This window comes from Ceratotherium simum, chromosome X (assembly GCF_057802395.1).
Source record: "Ceratotherium simum simum isolate JZ-2026a chromosome X, ASM5780239v1, whole genome shotgun sequence".
In the NCBI taxonomy this organism is placed as follows: Eukaryota; Metazoa; Chordata; class Mammalia; order Perissodactyla; family Rhinocerotidae; genus Ceratotherium; species Ceratotherium simum.
Genome location: NC_141940.1, coordinates 101,969,855 through 101,991,100, shown reverse-complemented (window position 1 = coordinate 101,991,100; position 21,246 = coordinate 101,969,855). Strand labels below are relative to the sequence as shown.

At 34.7% G+C, this 21,246-nt stretch overlaps 1 protein-coding gene across 1 annotated transcript in view; it reads right to left on the bottom strand.

Moving 5' to 3' along the window:
• The window catches only part of LOC147911959 (dystrophin-like), a 424,678-nt gene that overhangs the window by 71,197 nt on the left and 332,235 nt on the right, over nucleotides 1-21,246 (bottom strand). The window contains exons 10-11 of the mRNA XM_087426447.1: nucleotides 2,605-2,793; nucleotides 1,882-2,063 (exon numbers count right to left, since the gene is read on the bottom strand). Of these exons, the coding sequence (XP_087282573.1) occupies nucleotides 1,882-2,063; nucleotides 2,605-2,793 (371 nt within the window). The remainder of the gene's footprint in view (nucleotides 1-1,881; nucleotides 2,064-2,604; nucleotides 2,794-21,246) is intronic.

Sequence of the window (21,246 nt, the reverse complement as noted above, 5' to 3'; positions counted from 1 at the left end):
TTTCAACCCCACCTCATACCTCAGCTATCTAAACTTCCCTCCTGTAGCTCTCCACTCACGCTGGCCTTTTGGTTCCTCTAACAAGCCAACTCAAGTCCCTATTTTAAGGCCTTTGCCTTGGCTGTTCTCTCTGCCTGAAATGTTCTTCCTCCTGATCTACAAACAGTGGTTCCTTCTTGTCATTCAAATTTCAAATTAAATGGTACCATTCCAGAAACATCTCTGGATCACAAAGGCTCAAGTAGCCCCTCAAACACTTTCTATCACATTACCTTTTAATCTCTTCAGAAAAGTTATTCCTATCTGATCTTTTTCTTGTGTTCTTTTTTTATTGGATGTCAGCCTCTCTAGAGTATACGCCTCATGATATCTGGGAGCTTACCTCTTGTGACCACTACTATGTCCCCAGTGACTTGAAATGTATCTGATATCTCGAGGCACTGCATTAATATTTGTTAATATTTGTGTGTGTATGTATGTATACGTGTGTGTGTGTGCATATATACTGTTGTATATATATCGCAATGAATACACATCAAATCTAATTTGATTATTGCTGGTAGATAACACTTATAATTGTCAAATGTAAATATACAATGTAAAGGTAGAACGAACGAAGGAGAAGACAGTGGTGCCACTATGGGAAAGGCAGTAAAGGAGGAGGCTGGATTTTAAAGACTTCCATATTTTGTCTGAGCTTCCTTTGTTTAAGTTGCACAGATTGGTGCAAACAGAAGTTATAACCTGAAGAATGTTGGCATATGATCACAAGTAGGAGGCTCTATAGCTTATGATTTATGAAGATAAACGAGTGGAGTAAATAAGTTGATCCTTGGGCATGAGGGGGGCAGACTCAGTAGTTATAATATGGCTTATTATAACTCTCACCTTTAGGCAAGGAAAATGTCAGCATGCATAGACTAGTATCTTCTGGTTTGGAATACCAATATTTGTGAAAAGTCTATCCTATATATGCCTTATTTATTCTTTCAAAAGGCATGATCTTAAAAATGTGTCTTCCCCCTCTCTTTTGTCACACTATAATTTAGTACTGGATTGGCAATCCTCCCAGCATATCTAATGAGTTTCTTTGGTCCTATTTTAAAGCTTTTAATCTTCATAAATAATAGCTAAGCAAACTTAAGGCACTTGGACAATTTCTTTAGCTTAATGTATTCAAATCCACAGTTGGTACTTCATTTCTTTTCATTTAAAAATAAATCTATCTTGTCTCGATAGGCTTTACATGAGTACACACACCTAACAATATAAATCAAAGCAACACATCCAGAATCATGAGATCTATTTGTTACCTTTACAAGAAATATGCCACTTCCAAAAATGTCTCAAAAATTCTTTTTTGATTAAGTCAATATATATTCTTAAAATATTTCACAACCATACCGGACTTGAATAAGGATTTCCAAACACAGATGAGAAAATTTTTCAAGAGGATTTCCATAAACATATGAGAAACTATTTAATACTCCGAGAGCTCTTCCTTCAGAAGAGAAGTTTCCTGTCAACTGTAGCTAATAGGTGATTTTATGAGCCTGGTTTCCTGTGTATACTTCTGTGCCTTCTAGATTCACATTTTAATTTTTGGACAAAACTGGAAAATATTAACTATGACAACAATTTTGGCAACTTTTAAGGTGTAGTTCTGTAAATAATGGTCCTTCTATCCTACATCTCCACTTCACTTACAAAAGTAAAAACCAAAATTTAACAGACATGAAAATCCAACCAAAATGTCCCCCGAAGAAGAGCTGCATGCTTTAGGAACAAACCGAGAAGCCTAACTCAAACAAGAAACTGCATCAAAATAACAGTCAGATCCCAAAACTTGCTATTTTTAGAAATTACAAAACAAAGACTTACTTGCTTTGTTTTTCCATGCTAGCTACCCTGAGGCATTCCCATCTTGAATTTAGGAGATTCATTTGTTCTTGTACTTCAGTTTCTTCCTCTTCTGATAATTTCCCTGTTCCAATCAGTCGACTTCCCAATTGTAGAACATTACCAACCCGTCCCTGATGGGAGGTTAAATCCATCATGTACCCCTGACAAGGAAAGAAGTTGACACTTTAGGTAAATCATTATGGTTTTGAATATTATTTTTTGCAATGTTAAGTTTGTGGCCCATTTAAACTATATTCCCAGTAAAAGTATTTTAATCTTTATTTACGAAAACCCAATACTGTTTTTAATATAAATTAAAGAAAATTATTAGCTTAGGTCGCCTCCTGCAGAAGCAGACTTTGAGCTAAGGATTTGTGTGCAAGTGACTCCACACAGGTACTGCGGTGTCTAAGTTATATCCCAGCATTGCCCTGACCCAAGGGAAGGGAGATGGGCTTTCATATCCCTGCATGAGTCATTGGCAAAATCAGATCTCAGCACCTTCAAGTGTGGTTCTCCAAGGAAGAACTTTCAATGCTGGCTGTTGGAATCCTAAGCACATGAACATTTATTTGTTTCCATCTCAAAATAAAAAGTAAATTACCAAATACAAGGATCTTACAGAGTAAATGAGATAAAAAGAGAGACTTGCCATCATGACAAGTTGTGTGTTTGGCTTCATAAATCAATGTTTTGCTTTACCTCATGAGTATGAAATTGTTCTTTGACTTCTTCTACATCATTAGAAATCTCTCCTTGTGCTTGTAATGTGTCCTCGGCTGAAAGAAGCCATGAGAGTACTTCTTCTAAAGCTGTTTGGTAACTGTCCAGGCTTACTTCAGTCTCCATCAATGAACTGCCAAATGACTTGTCTTCAGGAGCTTCCAAATGCTGAACGATAAAATAAATTGGGTGTTATACAATTAGTATCTTCGCAGACTGTTCCAGTACATTAAATGATAAATCGAATGAAATATTTAAAATGCTAGAAATGTTCACTTGCATTATCAGAGACATGAACAGCAGACACATACAATAGTAGACTACATTTTAACATCCTCACAAATATACACACAAGTTCTCAAACGGCAGTCAAAATCCACTTCAAATTAATATTTTATTAAAGCTCTTCTGGATTACTATAAAGACTGAATTAGTACATCATCTCTTCATATTGTATTTTAAATACTATGAATTTTCATCCATAGGTAATTTTTTTCAGTTCATATTTTCAATCCTTTATATATACATTATTGGTATTATATTCACATACTTTTGCAATGGCATGAAAGGGAGTGCCCCTAGGTAATGAAATACTTTTGAAAATTTACAAGTGCCCCTAGGTAATGAAATATTTTTGAAAATTTACAGATCAGAAAAGTGACCCTAGGTAATGAAATATTTTTGAAAGTTTACAGACCAGAAAAGTTATCAGTTTGAAAATAAGTGGAAGGAGGAAGGTAAAATTTTAAAAGGAATACCTCATTCACACATCTGAAATTTCTAACAGTATAATGACTTCAATGAATTAAGCCTTTATTTCCAGAAGGTCATGGCTTAAATGGCAAGATATTACCTTAGGAGAAGTAAAATGTGAAGCATTTGCTTCTGAATTTAATTAGTGGGATGTTAAGTGAGATTCTCAACAGCTGTCTTAGAACCCTAAATTTCTGCTGGAACCCCAAAGCTCAGAACAATGGGTACAAAGTGTCTATAATTCTAAAAAGAAGACCCAGGCCACCTATGAAGGAATTGCTAAGAGGGGACCACAAAACTGGTCCCACCACCCTTAATCCACTACCTAGCTCAAAGAGGAAGCAAGGATTGGAGAAATGTGGTAAGAAAAGATTCCTCTGGAGTGGATGGAGGGCTATGCATTCTCGCCAACTTCTCCCCACCTCAAGCCAAGTAATGAAGACTTCAAGAGAATCACCTGTAGAGGATAAGGTAGTTTCCAAAATGGAATATTGCCCTCTAAACCTGGCTGTGTGTCTGTAGAGATTCAGAAGCTATGGGACCAGTACTATCAAGTGACAGAAGAGACCTCTTGGGATAACCCATGTGTCTGCTGCTTTAAGCTTAGGGCAATTACCAATGGTAAAAATTTGGGCAAATAAAAATCTGCATGAATTTTTCTTTGGGTCAAGTGCACTCATGATAGGTTGCTGGGCTTCAAAAATCCTGAGAAGGACTGCACTCAAGAGAGTTTCCTGCTGAGGTAAGGGATACAAGTAAACCATTGATGTAGTTAAGCAAAGCAAAAATATTGAAGAAATATTAGAAATATTTGGAGAGAAATCTTCTGTATACGCCAAAGATAGCAAGCAAGCACTGGGCCCTAACAAACAGGGTTTTGCAAAGGAAACCAAAGGTAGTGTAGAACAACCAGAAGCTACTTGGGAGATTTCATGATCTTTCCTAAAGAAAATCCTTCCTTTTGATGGCTCTTCCCTAGCATGTCTGCCTTGAATTTCTAGTCCCCCTCAATGCTGGGCCTTATCCCACTGAGCTGCCAGCACCAACTTAATTGTGCTCTTCTGATAAAGGCGCCAATTTTGAAACTGTAATATTATAAATTTCTCCAACTATTAAATCCTTTAAGATGACAAAGCATAGTGGCAGTCTTTGGTGTGATATTTTCACCAAATGATGCACTCTTTATCTGTTTCTAGAGAACTGGCAGAAACATATCATCCTGATAAGTCAAAATGACCCAACTCTAGTATCTCAAATAAAGCGTAAGTGTCCTGAGAGGGCTATTCACATGGGCCCTCCCCAAGGTCAAGGCAGTTTCCGAAGGTCTTAGGAGTTAGACAAGTCCCATGGTGTATCCTTTCTCTCCATCAATCCATTATCTCCATAATAGTATTAATAAATACTATTAATAATAAATACTAAAGTCAGCATTAAGAGGAGAAAAGTCACAAAAAGGTAGCCTTGGAGATGCATGTAGACAGGACCACATTCATGGTTGTGCAACCTGAGCAGTTGTACATTGCCCAAGGCTCAGAAGGACCCCATCCATGCTTGTTTTATCTGCTTCCTGATATTGCCATCTTAAAATTCTTAATAATTTTATCCTTGAACTTGGGTTTTGTAAGTGAAGTCCAATGGGGTGCAAAGTATGCACATGAGCAGAGGAGATAAGTGCAATATGTGTGTCTGCCCCATTTGTATATAGTGTTTTTGATGTCAGATGAGCATAGAATTCTGGTGGACCCACGATATGTGGGAGTTCAGCAAGACTCAAAGCGAGTGCAAGGTAAGTATGTCCAAGACTAAGTGAGCCAGGGCACTAACAGCCCCATGATTTTTGTTTGAACCAGAACTTGCTTCAAACACAGAAAGAAGGCAATTCTAAGAAAACACAAACAACCACAGAACCCTATGATATCCTTTCTTACTCATATTTCTTTCCTGTATTAGCCAACCATTTATGCTGAAAGTGATGACAGAGATATAAAGAAAAAATAGGGCAACTCATGGTTCCTTTTCTTTTCAGTCCTTCCTTACTCATCAGTAAGCTGAAGGTAGAGAATATTGGTAGAATGTGCACCTATCAAGAGGTGAAATAAAAACAGCTGAGCTAGTTGTGCATTTCCACATTAAGAATGAACTATATACGCATGTACAAGCTACAAAATACAAATTGTGTAATGCCAGTGATTCCGCATGGGTTAAACGGTCTTATATTTGCATTTACAACTGCAATTGCACAATATAACAACGAGCAGTAAAACTCATGCTAATACTTTAAAATTTTAATTTTATTTATTCAGTATGATGTTAAATAGCAAATAAAAAACGTGATGGCAAGTTGAGAGAGACTATAGAATAAAGGAAACAGCTTTATATTTTAGTAATTTTAACAACACTTTCCTTCATGCTTTTTGAACAAAGAGTCCTGCGTTTCATTTTTCACTGGGCTGCACAAATTGTTTAGCCAGCCCCGTGCGTAGGTGGAAAAAAAGTGCAATCCAATCCTGGATATTTTCCCTTCTCTAGGTTATAGGTGAGAGGAGATGGGAACTTTATTATGTACAATAGACTGTGGTTGTAAAATCCTGGGAAACTTACTCAGCCCTATCATTAGCCTTAGTTTCCTCATATGCAAAATGGGAATAATACTTTCCTAATAAGTTTGTGGTAAGAATTATAAGAGAGTATATAAAGTATTTGGCAGAATGCCTGACCTTGTATGTTATAGCTGTAATTATTATTAAATTCTTACATACATAAGAACCGTTTAGAAACACAACCTACCCCAAGGTTACCTTCTTAAGTCACTGTCCAGATTGCAAAAGCCAGACAATTATTGTATAAAAAATGACCCAAAAACTTCTAAAAGCAAACATCAGTTAAATCAAACCTTTCTAAAACTTGAACCTCAATCTAGTTCCTATTTAAAAGTTCTAAAAATCATTAACAGGGCCGGCCCCGTGGCTTAGTGGTTAAGTGCGCACGCTCTGCTACTGGCGGCCCGGGTACGGACCCCGGGCACGCACCGACGCACCGCTTCTCCAGCCATGCTGAGGCCGCGTCCCACATACAGCAACTAGAAGGATGTGCAGCTATGACATACAACTTTCTACTGGGTCTTTGGGGAAGAAAAAAAAGGAGGAGGATTGGCAATAGATGTTAGCTCAGAGCCGGTCTTCCTCAGCAAAAAAAGAGGAGGATTAGCACGGATGTTAGCTCAGGGCTGATCTCCCTCACCAAAAAAAAAAAAAAAATCATTAACAATCTGGAGTTCAAATGATCTCCAAATGATAAATTGTAAACACCACAATTATTCAAGTAACACAACACCATATTTTACCATTGTACAATTTGGATTAAAAAAGTAAACACCTCATGATTTACTCATATTTACAGAGGCTCGAATTTTTGGAGAAAATTTTAAAAGGCAAATATTTATACACAGGGATATGATGTCTAGTACTTATAAATTCTGAATCTAAAAGTTTTGTCTGAGGATGTTCACAAAACAAAAACTTTGCAAAGACAGCCTTATTAAAGCTAAATTAAAACATGTATAAGCTGTGTAAAATTACATAAATAACTCAGTTAATCATTATTTATGTCCGTAAATTCAACTCTACCTATATATATGATTATTGTCAAAATTGCCAGCTAGGTTCTGAGTAATTCTTTCTTTGTCTAGATCACTATTTTTCAAATTTGTAAATCAGGATCCATCAGTGATCCATAAAATCATGTTAGTGGGTCATGAGTAGGAATATTCTATTTAAAATTAAACAGAATAAAAAATATCAGTCTATGTCATTTATATTAAGGATTAGGATTGTTTTGTGAATTTTTCTTTCAGATATGCATATCTATGCACATCTATGTATATGTATATATTTTCTGGGTCAAGATGAAAAGTTTTTTCTATAGTTCATGAAACAAAAATTGGAAATGGTTCTAGAATTTCAGTACAAGTAAACCCATGAAAGAAGAAACTTGCTTGAATTCCAAGCATCTGCACATTTTCAGCAGAACCCTCGAAACAAAACACATTCTTTATAAATCCATCTTTAACAGAGGACTTGAAAACAGAGATATATAGAGAGGCTTATGCTTTTGGTTTGAGCTTCCCAAAATATGTATTTATTTTCATAGTATTTCACATTTCACATAAGCTCGTGGCTAGTTCATACATATCATGGCATCAAAGGACATTTTCTAGAAAACTTGATCTTTGCTCTTTAGAGAAGAAGATCTATGCATAAGAAAGAGTCACCAATCATTTCATGAGTGGAGATGCCAGTATCATCAAGTGGAACTATTTTTTTTTTCCTATGCTTTGGCCTTATTTTAATTTCTGTCTTTATCACAGTAGTTTATGTTTCTCTGCAGTACCCTGGGCAAATAATGATTCAGACGAGAGGCATAACAATGGACGGATAAAACAATTTTTGTTGTTTTCAAAATTAAGAACACTAAAATTTATTCAACATTATCCACATACTTCAAAGGCTTAAGTACTGCCCTTTGGCAAGAAGGATTACTAGATATTGTCACCTATGTTCCTTGAAGATGTTGTTAACGCATAAATGCGAAAGAGTAGAGCGGGGGAAAATGAAGTAATGAGGGAAGACAAATGAGTATATGTGTTAGTTCTGCAAAGTCCAGGACAAACATCTGGAAACCCATTTCTAGTGACAGAAATTGTCATAATAAAATACAGAGTGATAGCCTTGACACTATTCCATACATCAATATTTTTTAAAACCCAGCTTACTATCCGTCTGATCTTGGGTAAGTTACTTAACCTCTCTGTGTCTCAGTTTCCTCATCTGTAAGACTAGCAAAATAAAAATATATCTCCATAATATTGTTGAAAAGATTATACAAGATGATGCATATAAAATGCTAAGCACATTCTAGTTTCCAACAAATGCTCCACGCTGCCTGTATTTGGGGACCAATGTTCATTGAAATGGCAAATGATTTTTATGAGGAAACACAGTTGAATGAGCTGTGTGTATTTTTCGAAGCATGATTTTGGCAATTCAAATTGAGATAAGTCATCAAATGGCTACATATAGGTAGTGAAATCAGCAATCCAGCAAACCACAAAGCTCTTAGAAAAATAGTTGGGACGTTTCCAGAGGGCATAATCTATCACTGAGTAGTTTTATATTTCCATTGAAACTGATCTATTTTGGCAACTTCCCCAAATTCAACCTTAAAATGTGATATGAGTTTTAACCTGGATAAAAACAGTTTCATTGTTCTTGAATGTATAAATGCCTCAAGAACATTTGAAAATTTTAACACTTAGTTCCTTTAAATGTGTCATACTTTTTTTTTTTGTGAGGAAGATCAGCCCTGTGTTAACATCTGCCAATCCTCCCACCCCCTTTTTTTTGCTGAGGAAGACTGGCCCTGGGCTAACATCCGTGCCCATCTTCCTCCACTTTATATGGGAAGCCGCCACAGCATGGCTTGTCAAGTGGTGTGTCGGTGCGCACCCAGGGTCCGAACCTGCAAACCCTGGGCCGCGGCAGCGGAGCGCATGCACTTAACCACTTGCGCCACCAGGCCGGCCCCATACTTCTTTTTTATAGAGTCTAAATAAAGGCATGGATGGTGAATTGTTTGGTGTATTCTATAATCTTTTTTATCCTTCAGTGAAAGATTATTTAAAAGCTAAAGGATTACAGAGGGATAACCAAGTGGTTCTTTTACTAAATAAAAGAAGAACAGCTCAGAGGAACCAGGATTATTATCTGGAAATATTCTCGCCACATTTCCACTTTGTTTCCTCAGAGATATAACATGTAAACCAGGGTATTATTCAAAGTAAGAAAAATGATTACAGAAGTGATTTACGAGAAATTAATCCATCATGCAACACTATACATGACAGTCAATCTAATGATACCATTAAATAGGTAATTTTTAATATTGCTTACGCCAGAAATTCAGTTCAAAGTTAGGCCCTAATGAGGATTTAGGAAAAATTATGGCCTGCTGTTATGGTGATATTAAAACCACAACCACAACAACAACAACTACATCTATAATAGCAATAACAACAGCTGCCATTATTTATTAGGCACTTAGTGTCAGTCAATTTGCTAAGCACTTAATATGCATTATATCATTTTTCAACACAATAGGTCAGGATGACAGAATAGTAGGATGAGGAAATGGGAGCAGAAAAATTAAATAACATGCCAAAGGTCACAAAGGTAATTGGCTGTTCTGGGATTTAAAACAAGCTTGTTTGGATTCCAAAACACACGTCTTTACCACAATTTGATAAATCTCTATTAATGAAGAAAACGGATTCAGAATCCATGAAATAGCACCTTCACAAAATATCCTAATATAACTTCTTAAAAATAAAATAAAAATTCATATGTAATTTACTTGTAACTATGTGTGGTGATGGATGTTAACTAGACTTATTGCAATAACCATTTCATAATATATACATATATCGAATCATTATGTTGTACACCTGAAACTAATATAATATTATATGTTAATTATATCTCAATAAAAAAATGAACAAAATTATTAGGGGAAGTTATATCCCAGGTTCGTAAAAAAAGTCATTAACCTAGCATTCTAACCCAAATCTCCTTAGTCACCTGGGAAGGATTTTAATTTCAAATAGCAACTGTCCTTTGCCAAGTATATAAGATGGGTCTATTTAAAGAAAGCTAAAAGGAAAGGTTGATAAGATGATCAAAGCCATTTCCATTCAGATCACAGTTCAGCCGATCAACTTTGCCGTTTAAAAAATTATATTTTTTCTTTTCTTCATTTCTACAAATTCAGAGTCAATGGTTTTCAAACTACTAAGAAAATGTGTGGACCTCATTATGTTGCCGAATTAGAAATCAAATGTAAAGTTCAAAATTATGCTTGCAAGTCACAGACACTGATATCACACTGAAGAAGGGGACAATGGAAAGGCAGTCACATGACATAGCCCAGGTGGTGGTACAAACTAAAGTAAGAAGTAACATCAACAAAGGGGGGGTTTGCTTTTATTTAGATTCTAGGTTGTAAAAAAGATATTCAATTAAATTAACACACTTTCGTCAAATGGGTAGTTTTTCCCCAGACACAACGGTTATCTCCACTTCCTGTGGGTAAACAGCTACTCGGATCTCCCACGGGTCTCCCATCGCCTTTCACACACATCGCTAAATTCTTTAGGTTTTCTCTGTATTTATTTTACATATGTTGTCTCCTTTCCTTGCTCCTAAAAGGGTGGTGTGGTATATTCAGAAAAACCCTCATAGTGAACCAAATAAAAGCTCCGTGAGACTCAAGTTTTGTTTATTATGTTCTCTATACTGTGTCTGACATATAGTAGAACATAATAGATACTTGTTGAATAAAATAATGAATCTCCTAGCACATGCCAGGTAAAAACTTCCCATCTTACTTTCTGTGAATATTAGGACTTTTTTTTCCTAAGGGAATTAGACGAAAGTTCCTGCATCTTTCCATGTCAGAGCAGAGAGAAGAAATAGCGTACCCCACCTCTTTTTATAGAATCTGCTGCCTTACTAAGTGCACTATTTGTTTCCCTAGTCTCTTCAAGAGAAGATCCTTTGTTTAAGGCCTTTAGCACTTGACATTTGTAAGGAAAATGCTAATGGTATTAAGCCCTGGGAAGGCTCTGGGTATATTTCATTATCAGCTACAAAGTCTGCCCTCTGCCTCAAGGCAAGTAATAACAGACCAGAGCAGTCCTCCGTCCTGTTGGTACAAGTAGACCAGAATGTGCGTGTAGAGTCAGCTGAAGACAATGGGCAGTTCTTCAATTTTATCATTGGCTCCTAACAGGAGTGATCATGCTTCAAGCTTTATATATCAGGGCCCCATTGACAATTAAAGCTTTTAATCTTAAGGTTCAGAGAATTGAGAAGAGTGCATAAGGGCCCATTGCATTTGAAAGAAACAAAAGGTGTGAAACCTTTTAACAAGTTTTTATCTCTTGTTGTACTAACATTTCTTCTTACATCTTGAAGTAAAAGACTCAAGTGAGCTACAAGCTAGGAAGAATAACTTCTGATTTAGGGAAGATACTAAAAAAAGATTTAAGGGTATATATGTATATATTATAAAATGAGGCAATGGAAAACATGCGTAGAAAAGCAAAACAGAGCCCCAAGGGAGGCTGACACAGAATATACATGTCATTATATATATATAGTTTCTAAAAAAACTTTTATTATTGAAATGACTTTTGTTTCTTCAACAACTTGATTGAAAGCTTTCCAGCAAGCAACATCCTTTACAATTTATTTCACATTCACCCCAGTTTTATTCCTAGTGGCATCACTCTAAACCACTGGTTCTCAATCAGGGGCTAATTTGCCCTCTTGGGGACATTTGACATTATCTAGAGACAGTTTTGATTGTCACTGCTGGGGGTGGAGGGTGCTACTGACGTCTAGGACATCTAGTGGGTGGAAGTCAGGAATGCTGCTAAACATTCTACAATGCACAGAGATCAGCAGCATAAGTACCACTACCACCCACGCCCCCTCCACCAACAAAAAAATGATCAGGCCCCAAATGTCAGTAGTGACACTTTGAGAAACCATGCCCTAAAACAACACAAGAACTGCATTAATGACATTTTCCCCAAATTGATTCCCTCGCCTCCATCTTTTGCTTACTTCAATTCAACTTGAGAATAGTTGCAACATTTATATTAGGCAGGTTATTCTTGTACCCAATAAACTTCAGTGATTTTACTCTAAAAGTCCCAAATTCCTATCCTATCATGTAATGGGCTCAGAAATTTTTCCTCCATTCTCTCTCTCATGACTTTGGAAACCTATAAATCCCCGATTCTCATGTTTCACCTTCCTGCTTGTTCATTTATCCTGCTACAAACATATTAAAAACAAAACAACACAAACAAAAAAGCTTCCCAAACACCTTTAAATCATATACTCCTTTAAGTTCCAGCTCAAATCTCATCTCCTGTATGACGTTTTCTGATCGTTTACAATAATGCTTTCCAATTTTGTAAATTGTTCATCTTTATCAAAATAATATTTATGAGTGTATATTCCACTTTTTTATCACTTTGCTCGATAGCAATTTTGAGGACTGACTCAATTTAGCTGCCCTACTCAGTTTTCACTCAGTCCATCAGGTATTTTTTAAAAATCTGGCTAATAAAATCTAATCTTCTACCATCTAAATCAGGATTTCTTGCAATATCAAAAGAAAATATTCTTATAATATAGATTCAAAACCTCACCGAAACATTTAATTTTAAACATTTTAAAAATATTTTAAAATTTTCTTTTCAAGTTTCTGTGTGTAGATGTGGAAGATTTTATAACTGACACACTTATGATGAGAATATTGCTAAATATCCATTTTTGAAATACTCTCTCCACAGCACAAACTTCTTACAAAATTCAGTTCCTTTCCTAATCATTGTTAGTACAGAACTTTGTCTTGCAAGGAGACATTACTGCTTTTGGAAATATCTGAGAAATAACATAGTCCTCACAGCCAGTTGCCAACACAGAAATGTTCAGCATATTTGGAACACTTGTCTTTTTGAAAAAGAAAATACACAACTAAATTTTTTCAACAACTTTGCCATGAGATAACTAGAACATTTCCGTGCAGTAAAAAAGATCTTTTGGGAAACTCTCATTTTATTGCAAAATGTTATAAGTATTCTACTTAAGACAATACAATCTATAAACCTATATGACTGTTCACATGCGTTGCAATGCATCCAGAACACCAACGATGCCAATAAACAAGGGAGGGCCCCAGTACCAACCCATCCTATTGAAGATCTCTGACTTTTCACTGAGGACATCAAGTACCATATATTATATGAAATCATGTGAAAACCTATATATTAAAAATTAGTGGGCCGGCCCGGTGGCGCAAGCGGTTAAGTGCGCGCGCTCCACTGCAGCGGCCCAGGGTTTGCCGGTTCGGATCCTGGGCGCGCACCGACGCACTGCTTGTCAAGCCATGCTGTGGCGGCGTCCCATATAAAGTAGAGGAAGATGGGCACGGATGTTAGCTCAGGGCCAATCTTCCTCAGCAAAGAAAAAGAGGAGGATTGGCATCAGATGTTCGCTCAGGGCTGACCTTCCTCACAAAAAAAAATTAAAGAAAATAAAAAAAAATTAGCAAAGTTTATGTCTTTCTTAATTTTAAATAAAAGATGCACATGAAGACACATCATAATATGTTCTTCAGGAACCCCAGTGGATCATTTTTGTACCTACTAGGTAGGTGCTCCCCACTTTGTAGAATACATTGTAATCTATAATGCTTTTTTCATCCTCTAAACTCCTAAGGAATTTATACTGAGTGTTTACTATTTATAAGCCATGGTGCAAGCACACCATTAAATTACCTAATTTAACCTTACAACATAAAGGATGATTACTGCTTATATTTTACAGGAAGGAGACTAGATTCACAGAGGTTAGAAACTTGCCCAAGGTTACACAGTTAATAAAGAGTAGAGATGCGAGTTGAACTCAGTATCTGTAATTTTAACTATGTTGCCAGACATTTGTAATAACTTAAGGGGAAGAAACATTTTCCAGAGACAGCTAGATTGGTACAATTGCATTTAAAAATCAAAATATAATAATGCACCATATTTTATATGAATGTAATAATTAGGAGTCTCTCATATACACTAGAACTATTAATAGAATTCTCTAATTCATCCAGTCTCCCTCCCCCCTAAACCCTTCCATGACTAATTTTACATATTTATAATACGACTGGTTTTGGCATATAATTTCCGTATTCTCAATAGATAAATTGTTCATATAAAGATTTCTAAAAATCTACCATGGGCTTCATTAGCACAATGCCCTAAAATTTACTTATAAATTTAAGTTTTTAAATCACCACATAAAATTGTGGATACTATAAAATATGTAGCTACAATTTCACTGGAATTTTTATATATAAATAAATATATATATATAATCATATTTGGAACATATGTCAAAATTTAAAATATGCCTATTAGCATATTTCAAATTGTTTGCTCTACTTTTGAAAATAGGAAGAGAAAGAAACAAAACGATTAAAAATACTTTCTTTGTTCACATACTGAAATAACCAATATTATATTTTAAAATGTTTCAGAATATTTTTAAAATACCCTTGAGCGGAATTAGCTACCATTTTCTTGATTTGTATAACCTTTGGAAATTTTCTAAAAAATCACTACTTATTCTATAAAAAAGGTATTTTTTTACATATTGGCCTTATTTCATATTACACTAGGAAGGGAACAGAATTATTGCCACATACACAAATTAAAACAATGAATTAAGCCTTGAATATTAAAATATGGCAGCAATTATAAAACTTAACATGAAGATGAATTAAAAATAATACAAATAAGCAGGAAAAAAATGGTGAAATATGTGTTTTTTCTGGGGAAACTATAAATCAGGAAAAGGAAATTCATTTCCGCTAGAAGGGAAATAGTCACAAGTATGTTTAGAATCTCATGATTTAGAAACTCTAGGATGCAGCTCAACCTGACCTATAAAGTTTTTCAGGTAATCAAATTGTGCCTAGGCCTGAAGGTACACTCATGACATTTGTTTAAAAGGATTGTGATTGCCTTGTAAACTTCTTTTACAATGTTATTAACATGAGTTGCTCCATATACTTGGCCAACATAGCTTATTTCTCCCACTTGTTCCAGAAGAACCATACACTGCCAATTATCATGGGAGTAGTTTATCAGAGTATGGATTATCTGGAGCTCTTATGTCTCTTCCATTTGGCCTTTTCACAGCTCACTAGCACCTCAACAAGAAAGTTAAGGCTACTGAAGTTCAAAATAATTAAATTTGCTCCTTGTCAGCAGCCTATACAGCAAAGCACTTAGAAATGCTAGAAAAATTAACCAAAATGGGATCTACAAAGATGTTTAATGTATATAATGGTAAATTGCCTTGACCAATTTTTTCCTACTGTACTGTTTTAAATATTAATGAAATTGACTGGAGGTTTGGGCATCCTACAAGACTCAAAATCTTTTGTTTTTAGCATATGGCATACCACCTTTACAGATGGTACACTTGCCAGTGTACTATACTCATTGCCAATATATTGACCGTTTTTCAGTGTGAAAACAAGAAACTGAAAATCAGCTTTCCAAAAGATTTATGACAACTAAATAGTTTCTTGGGGAGAAATGAGGACGCCTGGTGAAAAGAGTCAACGGGAAAGCTTCTTGTTTGGTTTTAGGCTAGCCTGTGCATTTGATGCCATCATCATCCGTGACTGTCCTCTAGGGAAAGAAAACCACTTGAGATAAAAGCTCAATTAGAACTGATGGCTAACTGAGTTTGCCTTAGGGCCTTGCAGAATCTAATAGTTTTATGACAAATATATAAGCACACATTTTTTCATAGCACAGATAGCAATTGTTCTTTAGCAATGTAAATATCTACAAAACAAATGCAGGCTAAAATAATAAAGGAATCTAATGCACTGTTCAGAAAATGTTACATAAAATAGGAAATGACATAGACAAAACAAATCTTTAAAATATATAATGTACATATAAGGGTTATTACAGTGATGCCTGTAATGTCATTTTTCTATCATTAGAAATAAAACATACAGAAAAGATTAAAATAATTTTCTTTCTATTCATCACACACTCGCCTTCTTAAGACTGATTCTCTTCTTCAACTGAACCTTCTTTATCCAATTGTCACTATTTAAGGACTAGTAAATCATGGGTTTAACAAAATATAAAATCACTGACTATAATAATATAATTAATAAAACTGAAGCTTCTCAGGAGGTAACACATATTATCCAAAACACAGCATGACCAATGTGTACAAATGCATAACCAAATTAATATCAAAGCTCATGAGACAATGGTTTGAATTCTAAGTCACAAATATGGTACTTAAAAAGAACCTCATCTCTAAAATCAACCGATTTAGAATTCAATGTGTTTTAAGCAACAGAATATACATTCTTCTCAAGTACACATGGAACATTCTCCAGGATAGATCATATGTTAGACCACATAACAAGTCTTAATAAATTTAAGAGGATTGAAATCATATCAGGCATTTTTTCCGACCACAATAGTATGAAACTAGAAACTAATTACATGAAGAGAACTGAAAAATTCACAAATACATGGAGATTAAACAACATGCTACTGAACAATCAATAGGTGAAAGAAGAAATCAAAACAGGAAATCAAAAAATACCTTGAGACAAATGTAAATGAAAATATAACATACCAAAATTTGTAGAATACAGCAAAGCAGTTCTAAGAGGGAAGTTCATAGCAACAAATGTCTACCTCAAGAAACAAGAAAAGTCTCAACTAAACAACCTAGCCTTACACTTTGAGAAACTAGAAAAAGAACAAAAGAAGCCCATAGTTAGTAGAAGGAAAAAAATATCAAAGATTAGAGCAGAAATAAGTGAAATAGAAACTAGAAAGAAAATAGAGAAGACCAATGAAACTAAGAGCTAGTTCTTTGAAAAGATAAAAAAGTCGACAAGCCTTTAGCTAGACTCACCAACAAAAAAAGAGAGAGGACTCAAATAAAATCAGAAATGAAAGAGAAGATATCACAACAATACCACAGAAATACAATCATAAGAAACTACTATGAAAAATTATATGATAATAAATTGGACAACCTAGAAGAAATGGATAAATTTCTAGAAACATACAACATACCAAGACTGAATCATGATGAAACAAAAAAAATCTGAATAGACAAATTATTAGTAAGAAGATTAAATCAGTAATGAAAAAACTCCCCAAAAAACAAAAGTTCAGGACCAGACGGCTTCACTAGTGAATTCTACCAAACATTCAAAGAAGAATTAATACCAATCCTTCTCAAACTTTTCCAAAAAATAGAAGAGAAGAGAACTCTTCCACACTCACTTTATGAGGCCAGCATTACTCTGATACCAAAGTCAGACAAGGACATCACAAGAAAAGAAAATTACAAGCCAATATGCCTGATGAACATAGATGCAAAAATCTTGAACAAAATATTAGCAAACTGAATTCAACAATAAATTAAAAGGATCATATACCATAATCAAGTGGGATTTATTCCAGGGATGCAAGGATGGTTTGATATCTGCAAATCAATCAATGTGATACACCACATTAACAAAATGAAAGATAAAAATCATATGATCATCTCAATAGATACAGAAAAAGCATTTGACAAAATTCAACATCCATTTATGATAAAAACTCTCAATAAAGTGGGTATAGAGAGAACATATATCAACATAATAAAGGTCATATATGACAAGCCCACAGCTAACATCATACTCAAAAGTGAAAAGCTGAAAGCCTTTCCTCTGAGATAAGAACAAGAGAAGGATGCCCACTCTCACCATTTCTATTCAAAACAGTACTGGAAGTCCTAGCCAGAAAAATTAGGCATGAAAAAGAAATAAAAGGCATCCAAATTGGAAAGGAAGAAGTAAAACTGTCACTATTTGCAGATGACGTGATATTATATATATAAAACCCTAAGGACTCCATCAAAAAGTTGTTAGAACTAATAAACAAATTAAGTAAAGTTGCAGGATACAAAATCAACATACAGAAATCAATATCCAAAATACAGAAATATACAGTGTTTCATTTCTATATACTAATAATGAACTATCAGAAAGAGAAATTAAGAAAACAATCCCATCAAAAAGAATAAAATACCTAGGAATAAATTTAACCAAGGAGGTGAAAGACCTGTATATACGAAACTACAAGACATTAACGAAAGAAATTGAAGAAGACACAAATAAATGGAAATATATTGCATTCTCATAGATTGGAAGAATCAATATTGTTAAAATGTCCATACTACCCAAAGCAATGTACAGATTCAATGCAATCCCTATCAAAATTCCAATGGCATTTTTCAAAGAAATAGAAAAAATAATTCTAAAATTTGTATGGAATAACAAAAAGCCCCACCAAAGAGCCAAAAGAAGAGAACGAAGAACAATGCTGAAGGTATAACACTCCCTGATTTCAAACTACACTACAAAGGTGTAGTAATTAAAACAGTATGGTATCGGCATTAAAAAGAGACAAATAGATCAATGGAATAGAATAGAGAGCCTAGAAATAATTCCATGCATATGAGGTCAGTTAACTTATAACAAAGGATCCAATAATATACAATAAGAAAATACAGTCTCTTTAACAAATGGTGCTGGGAAAACTAGACAGCCACATGCAAAAGAATGAAACTTGACCACTATCTTATACAATATACAAAAATTAACTCAAAATGGATTAAAAACTTGAACATAAGACCTGAAACAACAAAACTTCTAGAAGGAAACAGGTGGTAAGCTCCTTGACATAGGTCTTGGTGAACATTTTTTGAATTTGACACCAAAAGCAAAGGCAACAAGAGCAAAAATAAACAAGTGGGACAAACTAAAAAGCTTCTGCACAGCAAAGGAAACCATCAACAAAATGAAAAGGCAACCTACAGAATGGGAGAAAATATTTGCAAATCATATATCTGATAAGGGGCTAATATCCAAAATAAATAAAGAACTCATAAGCAAATCTCAATAGCCAAAAAAAAAAAGTCTGATTGAAAAATGGGCAGCAGATATGAATAGACATTTTTTCCAAATAAGGCATACAGATGGCCAAGAGGTTCATGAAAAGATGTTCAACATCATTAATCATCAAGGAAATGCAAATAAAAACCACAATGAGAAGTCATCTCACATCTGTTAGAATGGCTATTAACAAAAAAGACAAGAAATAACAAGTGTTGGTGAGGATGTGGAGAAAAGGGAACTCTTTTGCAGTATTAGTGGGAATGTAAATTGGAGCAGCCACTATGAAAAACAGTGTGGAGGTTTCTCAAAAAAATTAAAAATAGAACTGCCACATGATCCAGCAATTCCACTTTTGGGTATTTATCAAAAGAAAATGAAAACACTAACTCAAAAAGATATATGTACCCTCATGTCCACTGCAGCATTATTTACAATGGCCAAGACATGGAAACAACCTAAGCGTCCATTGACAGACGACTGGATAAAGAAATTGTGGTATGTGTATATATGTATATATATATATATATATATATATATATATATATATATATATACACATATATAATGGAATATTATTCAGCCATAAAGCAGAATGAAATCTTGCCATTTGTGACAACATGGATGAACCCCAAAGGCATTGCGCTAAATGAAATAAGTAGGACAGAGAAAGACAAACCTGAATGATCTCTCTTACATGTAGAAACTTAAATAAAGAAACAAGCTCATAGATAAAGATAACAGACTGGTGGTTGCCGGAGATGGGGGGTTGGGGGTGGGATCAAAAAAATGCAGTTGATGTAAAACAGAAATTTTGAATCATATTGAAAATATTGACTTTATATACATATATATGTTTATATATATGCTAATGTATATGACATATGTATATTATATACGATATATATAAAAACACTAATGCATACATATTATTTAATAAAAGAATGCACACATAGCTTAAAGTTGTTTTTAGAAAACCAGTTCAATTCCTCTACTAATGGTTTGTCATAGGTGCAGTCTGCGAGTCTTTCCATCACGGACTACCAGACTGCAAGCAGTTTAGAGCTCACCTCTTCATTTTACAGATGAGAATTCGAGGCCCAGAGAGGTGAGATGGCTTATCTAAGCTCAGAAAGCATACGTGTACGGAAGTTGTATGCATAACAAAGATCAAAAAAAGAAAGGAACTTCATATCTAAAATCAATGGATTTAAAATACAATGTGCTTTTCTTTTATAAAAATTATCAGATCAAGCCAAGATGTATTTTATTGCCTCTGAGAAAAGGATTTTTTTTAAAAAAGATTATCCAAAGAGAATGCAGACACATATATTTTCATAACCAGAATAAAAATGCTTAATTATAATAAAATGCTTTAATCATAGTCTAGAAACTATATACACACACACATACACATGTATATCCTTGTTTGGGGAAGAAATAAAGAACTCAGAAAATTGAGTTTTCTGTTATCTATTCATTATAGGTAATATACCCTTAAACATGGAAATTATAATATGTTACATCCATTAGCATTTTGCTTTTTTAATAATCATGTAAGGATATTCATAATCAATTGGTAAACCTACCTTTGTCTAGCCTATCTAGTGGTAAACTGAACTAATAATATTGAAAACTTCAAATAGATAATTTGTCATAAAGTTGTTATAATTGTGGATTTGCCAGGTAGAGAAACAATTACCAGAGTAGATTTTATACATTCAATACATCATGCCATTATTTATTTTGTAGAGAAGGGCTCTGAAATCATAGAAAATTCTGGCTCTACCACTTATTAAATATAGTGATTCTTCAACAAATATTTATTGAGCAACTACCAACGGCCAGGCACAGTTCTGGGCAATGGTGATACAGGCATATACAAAAGAGACAAAAACCCATGTCTTTATGGAACTAATTTTATTAGGGGAGACATAATAAACAAAATCAGTAAGTTTGGAATTAGTAAGTGCTACGGAGAAAAATACAGCAAGTAAGGGGAATAAGAAGTGACAGAGAAGGGGGCGTTATGGATTTAATTAGGATGGTCAGGGAAAATATCACTGAGTATCATTTGAGAAAAAGACAAAGATATGAGAGAGAGGTAGTCACGTGACTATGTGGGGAAAATGTGCTCTGGGCAAAGGCATGAAGGCCAGTATGGCTTCAGTGGAATGCGAGAAGGTAAGAATAGTGGAAGACAAGGCCAGAGAAGAAATTAAGCGGGAGAGGGAAGTGATTGTGTATGGG